This window comes from Eretmochelys imbricata, chromosome 16 (genome assembly GCF_965152235.1).
Source record: "Eretmochelys imbricata isolate rEreImb1 chromosome 16, rEreImb1.hap1, whole genome shotgun sequence".
Lineage (NCBI taxonomy): Eukaryota > Metazoa > Chordata > Testudines > Cheloniidae > Eretmochelys > Eretmochelys imbricata.
Genome location: NC_135587.1, coordinates 14797895 through 14812226, shown reverse-complemented (window position 1 = coordinate 14812226; position 14332 = coordinate 14797895). Strand labels below are relative to the sequence as shown.

The 14332-nt window shown below is 43.6% G+C and overlaps 1 protein-coding gene across 1 annotated transcript; it reads left to right on the top strand.

Moving 5' to 3' along the window:
- The first annotated feature begins 2559 nt into the window (after positions 1–2559).
- ZDHHC12 (zDHHC palmitoyltransferase 12) lies at positions 2560–13329 on the top strand. Its single transcript, XM_077836078.1, has 5 exons — positions 2560–2707; positions 4686–4822; positions 7324–7410; positions 9112–9278; positions 10791–13329. The coding sequence occupies exons 1-5, from the start codon at positions 2608–2610 to the stop codon at positions 11098–11100; spliced, it is 801 nt and encodes a 266-aa protein (XP_077692204.1). The 5' UTR covers positions 2560–2607; the 3' UTR covers positions 11101–13329.
- Positions 13330–14332: the final 1003 nt, after the last annotated feature.

Below are 14332 nucleotides of genomic sequence, written 5' to 3'. Positions count from 1 at the left end.
CCAATCCTGCAAGCTCCTGAGTACACTTGTCTCCCATTGAATTCAGTGGGAGTGCCAGGTTCTCAGCAGGGCCTGGATAGGCAAGGTGAGAAGGGGGAATAGTATGAATCTGAACTGTCCCTAGGGAGCTGGAAATGTAGTAGTGCAGTGATTCAGTATGTACTGAGAGAGGCGCTCTACCAGCTGTGATGTGGTTTGTGTAAAATTCCAAGTTGAGTAGATGCCATCAGAATCTAGATTTTATACTGTAAGAGCCCTGCCGCACTCATGTCCAATTCAATATAGGATATTTTCTAGAATTAAGCCCAAATTTTATCTATCTGGTGATTTTTTGGTTTTTAAACTTTAAGGTAGAGGAAAGCCTCAAGCTCTGTACCAATTTCAAAGCTGCAGAGCAAGGTAAATAGCGCACTACATGTTTTAATGTATAGTTTAAGTCACAAAGGTGAAAGAGAAGTTCCCTTCATCAGACTAGGGGGCACTCCCTGCAGTCACACAGAAGATGAATGTGTCTGCTAAAGGGATCAGCAGTGAAATAGTTAATGTTGTTGCTATTTAAAATTGCTATCCTTAAGCTTCAGATCAATACCCCATTGAGATTAACTGAAGGCAGTTCCCACCTCTCTTGTCTATCTGGAAGAACAGCCTGACTACTGCCCTGGGTCCCTGTGGGAAGCTTTGCTGCACAACCAAAAGAGTTAGAAACATATTTTTATGATGGTTCCTCCATAATTTTAATTAATATCATCATCAAAGCGCTAGTACAGGCTCAGTCTTACCCCTGGAAGGCTTTCTCCAATACAAAAAGATTACTGGATTTGCTTTCAGGTTGTTAAAACATGATGGGGAATGAACTAGAGATTCTAAATATCATTTTCAACATTTCAGCTTTGCTGTCTCAAATAAATTATTTATAGTCAACCCTGAGCACCTTTAACAGTTTGCACTTTACTGTCATGGGACCAGCGGAGAAAGAACTGACTCACTATATCCCCACAGATGGCCTGAAATAATCAAGAATGCTGATGTACAACCAAGGAAGGAAAATAAACAGTCTGGTTTATACTCAAACAATAACAGGAAGGAATCAGCTGCTTGCCATGTGGAGGAGGATAAAATGTGCAGGGAGAAGAATGGTACTGTTTTCTAGCTATGATGGATGGAAAAAATTACAGTGTAAAATCATTGTCAGCAAGGCTCCGTATACACTAGAAGTGAAAAGATGTTGGGACAGATCATTGCTTGTAAAACCCGTACAATGCTTTGGGTCCTCACACATGAGCTGTAGCAGGGATTTTACAAGCTCTGTATTGATTTGACTGCCTGGGTTGAGCTAATTCATGTATGGCTGACCCAGTGCAGTCTGTGTTTAATTTATCACTAGAGTGAATGGAGAGCAACAGGTATAACAGCTGCATATATTCCAACTGGTTTTGCCTAAGAGACCATCTCACAAAACAGAGCTACACTTTTCACTCCAAATGCTCTGCTACAGGGTCTTGAGAATCCTGTTCCCCTGCTTCAAGCATCCCTGTGGGTAGTTTTAGTGGAACTCCCTAGTTATGGGTATATGATGGCCAGTCCTTGCTGCAGGTCGCTATAATGCACATTTGACCTTCATGAGCACCATTGCCATGAGAGAGCAGAATCTTGTGATAGCTTCCTACATTTTTTTGCTTCCTATAATGCCTGCTTAAATAAAAAGCATTAATTGTGCTGGGATCTGGCCTGAGCTCCATTTGCAGAGCCTTGGTTGAGATCATAGAAGATCAGGGTTGGAAGAGACCTCAGGAAGTCATCTAGTCCAACCCCCTGCTCAAAGCAGGACCAACACCAGCTAAATCATCCCAGCCAGGGCTTTGTCAAGCTGGGTTTAAAAACCTCTATGGATGGAGATTCTACCACATCCCTAGGTAACCCACTCCAGTGCTTCACCAGCCTCCTAGTGAAATAGTGTTTCCTAATATCCAACCTAGACCTCCCACATTGCAACATGAGACCATTGCTCCTTGTTCTGTCATCTGCCACCACTGAGAACAGCCTAGCTCCGTCCGCTTTGGAACCCCCCTTCAGGTAGTTGAAGGCTGCTATTAAATCCCCCCTCACTCGCCTCTTCTGCAGTCGCAGTGGAAACAAGCCCAGTTCCCTCAGCCTGTCCTGGTAAGTCATGTGCCCCAGCCCTCTGATCATTTTCATTGCCCTCCACTGGACTCTCTCCAATTTGTCCACATCCTTTCTGTAGTGGGGGGGCTCAAAACTGGAGGCAGTGCTCCAGATGCGGCCTCACCAGTGCAGAATAGATGGGGAACAATCACCTCCCTCGATCTGCTGGCCAGGCTCAGCCCTTTCTTACACAGCGCGAGTGAAGGAGCCCCTCCACCGCAGGTGCCCCAGCAGGCATCAATGCAGGTAGCCAACGAGTTTAGCCCCGGCCGTGCTCTGCCGCCGCGGCTCCACAACTGTTAATGCGGTTTAAGAACTACGCCCCACCCCCTCTGCCATGGCAACCACCCGGCCAACCCTCGCTCCTCGCCCTGCGAACCGGCGCGGCCCTTCCGGGTTTGGAGCCGGGGCGCTGCCGCCGCCCCCCGGTCCTGTGCTGGGGCGATGGGGCAGGGGGCTGTACGGGGCGGCGGCTACCTGGTAAGGGTGGCGCACACGGGGATCAGCTGGGGCGTCGCTCTGGCCCTCTTCCTGCACCGCACAGGTGAGACCCGGCATTCCTCGGGCCGCCCCGGGATTCCCCTCGCCAGGGGAGGGCAGCTCCCTAAGCACCGGACATGAGCCCCTCGGACCCCGGGGCCACAGGCGGAAGTCGGCCTCACCTCGGGCGGCGGGGCCTGGCTGCTCCCGCCATGAACTTGCTGTTTTGGCCCCCTCTCCAACTCACCCAGATTTGCCAGCTCAGGATTATTCGCGCTGTTGGCTGCTTTTCTTACAGGCCCATCGCCTGGAGTCATGCGATTGTGAGACAGCTTTCATTTTTAAAAAGTGTTTGGCCCTCATTGGCTAGAACAGGGGTGGGCAAACTTTTTGGCCTGAGGGCCACATCGGGGTTGCAAAATGGTATGGAGGGCCGGTTAGGGAAGGCTGTGCCTGCCCAAAGAGCCTGGCCCCGCCCCCTATCCACCCCCTCCCACTTTTCGCCCCCTCAAAACTCCCCACCCATCCAACCCCCCTGCTCCTTGTCCCCTGAGCACCCCCTCCTGAGACCCCCCCCGCCCCTAACCACCTGCCGGGACCCCACCCCTTATCTAAGCCCCCCTGCTCCTTGTCCCCTGACCACCCCGACCCCATCCAAACCCCTGCCCCTTGACAGCCCCCGCGGGACTCCTGACCCACCCCCCGCTGCACACTTCTTGTCCCCTGACCACCCCTTCCTGGGACCCCCATCCCTAACTGCCCCCCCAGGACCCCACCCCCATCCAACCCCCCACTCCCTGCCCCCCCCATTGGGACCCCACCCCCATACAATCCCCCATCCAACTCCCCTGCTCCCTGTCTCCTGACCATCCCCATCCCCGAACCTCCGCCCCATCCGACCGCCCCCGTCCCTTGACTGCCCCTTGGGACCTCCCCTTCCCCCTCCCCCTTTTCCTTACCATGCCGCTCAGAGCGACAGGACAGGCTTGTTGGAAAGCCTGGGACATGGGTGGGCACAAGCCGCTCTGCCCGCATGGCGGCCTAACTGCAGGGGAGGGGGGACAGCAAGGGAGGGGCCGGGAGCTCAAAGGAGCTGGGCCGGATGTGGTCTGCAGGCCATAGTTTACCCACCTCTGGGCTACAAGAATAATATGAAAATATGAACTCTGAAGACTCAAAAACCAGAAAGCCGCCCTTGTTCATTACCTTCAAATAAGAGATTTTTAAAAATATGTTTTGATGGAGTCAGACTTGTGATTTTTGGACACTTGAAGTTGGCAATAGTGCACCATCGTATCTGGCAGGAAAAAAAATTACCTCCAAGCTGGGGAAGTGAGAGCAGAGGAAACTGCTATATCCCTACCCAATACAACTAGATCCCTGTCCTACTCAGATAGATGGGAAACCTCACTCTTATTGTTTGTAGGGCGGGAAGGAGGGTTGGTATTTGACATTTGAGAAGACCTGGTGCCTACTCGAAGGAGTTTACAATCTAATCTAGTCACACACTATAATGGAAAACCTATAAACCATGGGGGGTTATAATAAAAAGTACCTTCCGTGGTATTTGATTAATATAATGCTTAACATAATCAATATTGATCTCTTCATATATAAATATTGTTTTTACTGGATTCTTTGACCCTGAATCTTACTCTGGCACCTAGATGCTGCAGTGATAGGCAGTTTTTAAATGCAGCTATCATAATAATTCTAGAATAGTTTTATACAGCACACTGCAGAACAGCAGGAGAAGGTGAAGAGAGACTGAAGTACAGGTAGTGTTTGGGGAAGGTCTTGCAAATCAATGGGAAGCTGTTTGCTGATCTTTTAAGTATGTTGTAAGGGCTCTCTGTAAATAGTTCCCCTTACAGAGGGGACAGCCGTGATGGGTCCCAACTTCCTGAGCAGTTGAGGCATACTTTCCACAGTTAATATGGAATTCAGCCCCACTTTGAATCCTATAGCTAATAAGATCAAGGAGAATAACTTGTTGCCCCAAACATTTCACATGGACTTACTCCTTCTCTTTACTCTTTCAGATCTGCGAAAGCAGGAAGAGCATGGAGAGTTGCTGCAGCCACTGATATTTGTCTTACTAGTTCTATGCTCTGTCTTGCTGTACTTTGTAGTGTCTCTCATGGATCCAGGCTTTGTTGAGTCTGATGAGGAAGAGAAGGTAAATCATTCTGTTAACCTGAATCGTAGTTGACTGAATGAAGGAAAGTGGGAACCAACCTTCCTGGTTATAAAACCTGTAGATTTCGGTTTTCTTTGCAACATACTGGATAAGAATATGCAATATAAACTGTCTTGACATTTAGGATAGAGGACTCTTAAAACGTGTACAAAAGCAGAAGAGGTCACGGAGTTTAGGTTCTATAAAGTGAGCCTCAGGAATCACAATTTTGCTAGGTGCATTTATCATACCATGCCCCCTTCTCAATTTCCCCTAGCACTCACGTGCTCTCCCACTTTGTTTTACTGAGAAGAACAGATATTATTCTTATATTAGCCTTATATTCCCTCACTACTGCCAATTGCTGTGCATATGAAAACCAGGAAAGAGGTGCACTCTGGAAGGAAAATATTCCTTACAACTGTATTTACTGAACAAGGTAATTGTTCTGTTACTGTATCCCTCTTGAAAGATCTATTTGTACAAAAATCAGATGAGTGCTTTAATTAGATGGAAATATTTCCAGGTATTTTATATGTATCCTTCTTTAACATGCTTGGACACCTTATCTTGCCTTGTACAAGCAATTTAATATCCATTATCACTTTAATCTTCCAAAACGTAAGTGAATTTTGATCTGTATATATAACAACTAGCACTGCTTATACTGCAAATGCATTTCCCTTGTATTTTGAGGCAGATAGAGCAGTCTTCTTACTACTTATATCCTATGCAGCTCCATGCCAAAGTTTCATTCTGTCTCCACACCCTATCTGGTTGTCAATGGCTAAAATAGCCCCACTCTCTGAACAGTTATGTGTGTGTATCAATTGTATTAAATAGGATTTCATGGGATTCCCTGCATTGCTGAGGTTGTCATACATACAGTGTGTTGGGTCTGTCTCCTTTGTCTCTTAACAGCTTCTGTACTTCTCAGGGAATTGTTCTCTATGTTTAATGTTCTTAAACCGTGAGAGAGTTGTGACTATAATACTGTATAAAAAAGAGACAGCTGACTAATGGCTGCTGAGACACTTTACATCCCTCTCTCCAGAGTCTGGAGTACAAATCAACCATGCTGCTCACCCTTAGGATGTCTACACTATGAGCTACAAGTGTGATTCCCAGCTCACGTACATGTACTTGAGCTAGCTCTTATCGAGTTACTGCAAGTATAAATAGTAGCCGTGCCAAATATCAGTTTCAGGCGGGTTTGTACTCTGCCCCGCTAAACTGTGCCTTTGCTGTTGCTGCTTGTGTTATATGGCTGTGCTACTATTTATAGCAGGGGTCAGCCACCTTTCAGAAGTGCTGTGCCGAATCTTCATTTATTTACTCTAATTCAAGGTTTCACATGCCAGTAATACCTTCTAAAATTGTTAAAATGTATCTTTCTAAGTCTATAATATATAACTAAACTATTGTTGTATGTAAAATAAATAAGGTTTTTAAAATGTTTAAGAAGCTTCATTTAAAATTAAATTAAAATGCAGATCTTATCAGTTTAGTGTGATCCTTGCCCTTGCTTTTCCTTGCTGAGTTTTCCAATGTCTGGCACGTATTTGGATACTTTAAGCTGCACACAGGCTTCTGAGTGATCAGTTGTTAACTGGCTCCGAGAGGGACAGAGGACAGATTTCATGTGTGAAAATACCTGTTCACAGTATGTGGATCCAAATGCTGAAAGCATTGCAAACGTGATTTTCTTCAAACAGTTAAACATGGGCACGGATGTCCAGCAGGTCAGAATAGATGCCCCATGATTTCTCTCGGTAGCTTCAAGTGCACTCTGCAAATCTCTAAACTTTGATGCCTACAATTCTGAGCTTTTTAACTGAATGAGCTGCATTTCAAAATCTTCAACACCCATCCACTGAAATACAGACAAATCCAAGTCGTGTTCGTTGAACTTTTCAGGTTTAATTATAAAAGGAAGCATTGGACCAAATCGCTGGAAATCTTGAAATATGTCAGAAAATTCTGATTCCTGTTCTTGCATGTACATTCTAATCTCAATGTCAAACACAGTGCACTGTTCCACGTGGCATGATAGTGATGTAAGCAGCAAATCAGGACTTAAAAATATCCCAGTACGGTGGCGCTGGAACAACTTTTAAGGTGGGGATGCTGAGCTGTGCCCCCTCTTGTCCCTGTCTGCACCCCTCACAGCCCCAGCCTGGGTCCAGTTGCAGAGCCCCCCCGGACCAGTGGCCAGGTCCCAGGGTTGGCAGCGGGCTGAGCAAGGCTGACGGCTGGAACCCCAGGCCAGCAGCATAGCCCCCGGGACTGGTGGCCAAGACCCAGGCAGCGTGAGTGCCACTGAAAATCAGCTTGTGTGCCGCCTTCGGCACGCCTGCCATAGGTTGCCTACCCCTGATTTATACTCGTGCTAGCTTGACGAGAGCTAGTGTATGGATGTATGTACAAACTGGGAATCACCCCTAGCTTGGCATATCGAAATAGTCTTAGGTCCCCTCTTTTTTCTTATCACCTTTCTGTAGGTAGGGATGAATGAAGAGCAAAGAGTAATGATGCCTCAATTTCCAAGCAATGTTTGGCTGCGGCGCTGTGGATACTGCATGCTGAAGGTATGTGTGTACAGCAGTTGGTCAAGGAACTGGGGTAACTGCTTGGTGAGCTGGTGCTCATCTGGCTACTTATCTTTTGTTATTGCCCAGCACATTATTATGCTTAGCCATCACTCAGCTGTTGAACTGGCTGGAGGCATCACTCATTTCTTGTAAACTTACAGTATTATCTTGGTTGAAAAGCCAAGGCAGGAGCAGAAAGAATTAGAAACTTGGGTTCAGGTACAATCCTGAGATGAAAGGTTTCAGAGTAACAGCCGTGTTAGTCTGTATTCACAAAAAGAAAAGGAGTACTTGTGGCACCTTAGAGACTAACCAATTTATTTGAGCATGAGCTTTCGTGAGCTACAGCTCACTTCATCGGATGCATACTGTGGAAACTGCAGCAGACTTTATATACACACAGAGAATATGAAACAATACCTCCTCCCACCCCACTGTCCTGCTGGTAATAGCTTATCTAAAGTGATCATCAAGTTGGGCCATTTCCAGCACAAATCCAGGTTTTCTCACCCTCCACCCCCCCACACAAATTCACTCTCCTGCTGGTGATAGCCCATCCAAAGTGACAACTCTCTACTTTTGAGAGTAACAGCCATGTTAGTCTGTGTAACTAAACATTTTTAAATGGGAAACTGTTAATTTTCAAGATTAATACAAATATTCTTGGCAGTTCACAAAAAGTACTGTTCTCTTCTTACTCTACATTGGGGAAAACCCTGCTTCCTGCCTCCTTGTTGCCATGTCAACTGAGGCCTCACTGCATCTTCAAAGACTTTATTTGAAAGCGTCTTAGTAAAGTCAAAAGGTAGAGTTCATCTGGGTGGATTGTGTAGCAAGAGCAGATTTCTGGCAGGTATGAGCTTGTTTAGATGCTTAGGACCAAAGAAAAGCTAGTTTTAACTGTAAAAAGCATAGTTTGCTCTTTTTTTTCCTTCATCCAATTAGTTCTTGAATATGCATCCCTGAAGCCCAGAAATGCCTGTTTTCAGTCGCAGTCTCTGTCAGTTTTATACAATCCAGGGTTGTTCCAGCTTCTGTAAATACCTGACGACTGACCAGCAGAAAGAGCTATCAGCCAGCTTGTTGTTGAAATAGATAAGAGACTGGCAAACTGTATGTGTACCTCAATAAGGGGGCATGTCACCTGTTGCCATCATCCCTTCCCCAACTATGCCTCCCCATTAGTCCTTGGACCAGCCCTCCTCCCAATATCAGGAGAGGAGTGGATACTTCTCTCCTACCCTCTCATCCACATGCCCCTAAAGACAAAAAAAACCAAAAACCTTTTCTTATACACACTCAAAACATTCCCTTGAATGGCAGGTGCCCTAGTTTTTCACTGTCAGACTTTGGTCACCTTTTTCTTAAATATCCACAGTTCACTGTATTGAGCTCTTGTTTCAGCTAATACCTTTCCTTATATGTTTGCAACTTTATTCTGTAGCTAGTTAAGGGAAGTTTTATAGCAAAGTACTGGCCATGGGCAAGTCATTTAACCTCAGTTTTCCCATCTGTAAAAGGGGGATGATTTTCTTTGTAAGGCATTATACAAGTATTAAAATAATTGTTTTTGAAGGGAGAGTAGAGGGAACTGTCTCACTTTGCAGGACGATTGACCTGGATGACTTCCCAGCTATTTTATAGAAAATAGGGCATTGGATATGGGTAGACTATTCTTAGTATCTGCTTATTCCACAGCAACCAATGCGAGCCAAGCACTGCCAGCTGTGTCGGCACTGTGTACGTCGTTATGACCATCACTGTCCCTGGATTGAGAACTGCGTAGGAGAGAGGAATCATCCACTCTTTATAGTCTACCTGGCTGTACAGCTTGTGGTTCTCTTGTGGGCCTTTCATGTTGCGTGGTAAGAACTTTTAAGTGGCAGCCTCTGGCAGGGACAGTTTGTCTTTGAGGTCTTGGAGAGTTTTGATAAGAGCTGGACCTTCCAAAATCCTGCGGAATGTAGAGCAAGATAGCAATGGCTGGAGTTAAGCTGGTATGTTCTCTCCTTGCCTGTACACGGTAACCAGCTTTCCTCACAGCACCACTCTGATTATTGCCACTGAGGATTAACATATCCACTTAAGCAAGAGGGTGTGGTGTTCCTTAAAACAGTGGCTCTCAACCTTTCCAGACTCCTGTACCCCTTTCAGGAGTCTGATTTGCCTTGCGTACCTTCAAGTTTCACCTCACTTAGACTACTTGCTTACAAAAATCAGACATAAAATTACAAGTGTCACAGCACACTATTACTGAAAAATTACTTACTTTCTCATTTTTACTATACACTTATAAAATCAACTGGAATATAAATATTGTACTTACAATTCAGTGTACAATGTATAATGTAGTATAAAGTCATTGTCTGTGTGAAATTTTAGTTTGTACTGACTTCACTAGTGCTTTTTATGTAGCCTGTTGTAAAACTAGGCAAATATCTAGATGAGTTGATGTACCCCCAGGAGGACACATACCCATGGTTGAGAACTGCCTTAACACTGAAAAAGCCTGAGTCCATTCAGGCAGTGGGAGCAGATGGACAAGGCAATTCTAGAACGGGGGATCATTTAAAAAAGCTGGAAATGTGATTTGACTTAAATTGTCAGTTACCCGAGCTACAGCACTTAAAACCAGAGATATAGGACATACACTCCCTGATAAATGAGGGGCAGGTAGTCTTACTTGCAATACAACCTTGGTTTTTCCAGAGGTAACAGCAACATCAAAACTTCTGGAAAAAGAGGGGAGCAGGCTTTGGCATCTGGCAGTAGATATATTCCATTTAAAGTCAGCTGCCATTCTTTCCACTTTGTACGAACATTGTGGGACTTTCAACAGTGATGTACTGTTTATTCAGTTGACAGAACTGAGGTGATTAGTTATGCAGTTTGATATTTTGGGTTGTAACAGTCCATATGGCTTAGCTTTAAGCTTAAACTAAATGAATATAAAATAATTTTGCATTGTTGGTGACTGTTTAACTTTCCCTCAATTATCGTGCAACCTATATTTTTAAATGGCAGGCAAGTGAAACTCCCCATAAACCATCTTCTGTTAGTGTCTCCTGGCTTTGTTCTCATGCAGCTCTTCTCATGCAGTGCCAGTGGACACTCTAATTGTCAGGAGAACTTAATTTGTACAGAGGTATAGATGTCCAAGATCTTTTTCCGATGTCTGTTCCAGTGTATTTAGAACTTAGCTTTGTTTTGAGTCTTGGTGCTGCAGCTGCTGTCAAAGTTTATACAATGCTTTGAAGCTGTAAAACACCGCAGAAATATTATCAGCATGCAAATCAGGAGTGCAGTATTTGTGAGTCAAGCTGATTTGTATAATCTAACCCAGTGTGATTTAGCCATGTTTCTCTTTTAATTAAAAGGTCAGGCCTTTACTTCGAACAATCTTGGGAGTGGCTGCAGCACAACATCTTCCTTCTCCTGTCCTTCGTTGTGATAGCCATATTCACCATTGTAGTGATGCTGCTGCTGGTTTCACACTTGTACTTGGTCTCATGTAACACAACCACCTGGGAGTTCATGTCACACCATCGCATCTCCTACCTCCGACACTGTGAGTCAGACAACCCCTTTGACCAAGGTGTCATTCTCAACCTCTGGAGATTCTTCTGTGCCTGCCGCCTCGTTACATGGGAGAAAATATACTTTCAGGAGGATAGGGACCCTGTTTAATTATAGAATGTAGGATTTAATGATGTAATCCAAGTTTGATTACAAGAGGGAAAAGTACAACTACAGTATGAACTGAAATGCAGGTCCTCTTGCTGAATTAGTCATTCAGGTTTTAAGGGATAGAGGCTGCTTGTCATGGTGCATCTGTGCTAAGGGCTTTAAGAAAGAAATTTAGAGGACTCTCAGGAACAACCTCTGTGTGATTTGTTAGAGAAAGCACTTGTGTTGTAACCCATTTCCTACTGCTTCAATGGAGGGGGAATTTAGTCTATAATGAACCATGCAACTTGTACAACTATCCCATCTGCAGGAGCAAGTCTGCTTACAAGAAGATTAAGTGGCAGTGTGGCTCTATGGTTGTTCTTCATATCCAAGTAAAATAACTTCTATTAAAAGGGGACTTCTTGGTTCTGGGCAGCAAGGAAGGGATGATTTCTGGTCTGAGTGAATGTGAATATGCTAGTCTTTACATCTTTTTGCTAATCATATTCATCAAAACTCTTGAGGCAAATGCAGGGACTTCCTGAATAGCTGTTTTCACTTATTTTCTCAGTCTCCCCTCCTCAGTTGGTGCCACATCCACTCTAGGGAATAGCAGCAGAAAGAAAAAGTTCATTATTGATAAATCAGGCCAGAATCAGTTTAGGCAATGTGGCCTTTCTTCAGGATAATTCTTACTGTCAGGACCAATGTGCCTTAGTGGGAAAATAGTGGAAAGTTTTGAATGAATATTTGGACAATGAAAAGCAAACCTCAGTTTGACTGTATGCAGGAGGTTCATGCCTTCCACTAAGATTTGAGCTTTACAACTGCTAATATGCCTGAGAAAAAGCTGTTATGCACCAAATTCAAGTTTTGAACTGTTAAACGTATGCTTTGTGATGGGGTGGCTATTTAGATACAAGTCAACAAAATGATACCATTGACTTAAACATAATGAAATGCACATTTAAAACTGACCATAGACTGTTATTCGATACAGAAATTCATGAGTTTTCAGTGAATATAGATTTCTCAGATTTAAACCATTCTTGAACAGAAAAAAGTAACATTTGTCAACTGCATTATTTGTGCATCTCACTTACTCAGCTCTAACTCTCACCTATAGCTTGTGTTTGGGAAAAGTCTCCCTCAAAATATTGTTCTAATTACATATTCTTAAATTAAAATAGTAAATGGGTGAGTGGCAGTGAAGGAGGTATTTCTGTATGCCCTGAGATGGTTTTTAACTGGTAACAGTGGGCTGGAGCCAGAATCCTTATTTCCTTGCCCAGCTGGTAACAGTACTGCTAAATCCATGTCTTGATGTTTTCCTCACTACCGTATTTCGTACTGTTTAGGTTTTCAACTTATTTTACTTTTTAACTCAAAAGGAGAAAGTCTCCTCTTTATTTTTAAAGTGTTAAAGTAGGTGCAGGTATTGTATTAAAGATACTGGGAAGATTTCCATTTTTATCTAAGATGACACTAACGAGTAAACTTAATTTCTTCAGTTTAAGCAGAATGGACAGTGAAATGAACCTGTTTAATTACAAGTTACAAGTTCTTATATGGCATTGCAAAGATCATGTGTCAGTCCCCAGCCTCAAAAAAGGAGAGCCCTCCGCACTGAAACTTAGTCCTGAAAATATTTCTAATCATCAGGTTTTGTAAAAACTGTTACGCTTATTTGGTGCCTTAGTATCTTTCATTACTCAGGGGTTAGCACTTGACACAAGAGCCAAATGGATGGCTATCACATTGGCAGATTGCACTCAGGTTTCAAGGTAGGTAAGCTCTCTTAGAATACTGTTATACTCTGAAAAAGCCACTGAAAGACAGCAGGAGGCTCTATGTTTGTGTCTGACACCAGAAAAACATTGCAGGTTCCTTGGGGCCGGGGCTGTGTCTTGCACAGGGCAGAACACACTATCAGCACTGTGGTATGTGAATGTCAAGATGGGGTCTTTCTGGATTGTACATCTAATTGCAGAATCCTTTCTTAATGGTGAATTTAGTTCTGTTGATGAAGTATGTCAGACTAGAGTTGACTTCACGCTTAGCTGTGTTGGCTCTATCACATGGAAAAAATGTCAGTATAACTGAATACACAAGTTAGATTTTTTTGATGGGATGGTGAATTTTAAAAAAATGTCTAGGCTGCCATTGAAAGATATTTGCAGTTTACATTTTTAAATGCTCTTAACTGTGTCAAAAATAATTGTAAATCATTAAAAGATTAGAACTAGTTTTTGCTGTTCTCTATGCATTTTTCAGGTTTAACCCTAGTGTAGAGTCATCTAGTTCTCCTGCAGTAGCGCTATGCTGTACCTTTTAATATGTTAGAATGTAAAAAATCATGGAAACATGCCAGTCTTGACAAACACATTTGGAGCCAAATGTGAGCAGACAATGGCTGTTTAAACAAGGCACCATATAGACACGTACCTTGCCTTTAACTGGCTTTAAGGTTAGGAGGAGATAATTGGTAGTGTGGGTCAATTTCCCTTGGCGAGAGATTAAGCAGTAGTTATACTTGACTGTGGGAATGGGTGAGCTAAGATCAGGGTGGGCTGTTTTTCTTCCACACAAGTACATATACACTAAAGCTCTTACCTAAGTAACTCCTTGAGCACTTCAGCAAATCTTGATTCAATAGGGACTCCTCTCTGGTTATGCCCAGATCCCGTCTTCAGAACAAGCACAATCAATCCTTCACTGGTAAAGGTAAATCTTCCCTGTAGATGAAGGGTTGAAAAAGCAACATCTACATGTTCCCATTAGCCTTCAGCAGGGATATTTCTTCTCTAGCCTACTAGCCAAAGCCCCAAGCCAAAGTTCTGTTCCCTGCACAGAGTAACAACCATAAATGTGTAGCAGTTCAGTCTGCACTGTGAAGTGCAACCATGTTGTAATTGCCCCAATAGTTTATGAATGACTCTCATTCCCCATACTTATCACTTGGAAAGTGTTTAAAGAACAATTGCTATTTTTGACTTGCTAGTCATACTGGCTATTTGGGAAGAGGCAACAGCACTCTGCAAAACAGTTTCACAGTCAGAATGTAATGTTTAAATAGTAATTATAAGTGCCTGTTACAGCACTGCTAGTACAAGAACCTCACACCCATATTTTCCATATACATACTCACACTTCTGCATTTTGGGCACCAAATGAAGTTGGTCTTGATATAAATTATTCTATATTTAGGCTGTTTTCTAGTCAGAGTTGTTTCACAATCAATATTTATTAC

Excerpts from the sequence above, each read along its gene's own strand:
- ZDHHC12 (XM_077836078.1), top strand. The coding sequence starts at position 2,608 with ATGGGGCAGGGGGCTGTACGGGGCGGCGGCTACCTGGTAAGGGTGGCG. Across the intron at positions 7,411-9,111 it reads GTGGATACTGCATGCTGAAG|CAACCAATGCGAGCCAAGCA; the intron begins GTATGTGTGTAC and ends CTTATTCCACAG. Across the intron at positions 9,279-10,790 it reads TGGGCCTTTCATGTTGCGTG|GTCAGGCCTTTACTTCGAAC; the intron begins GTAAGAACTTTT and ends TTTAATTAAAAG.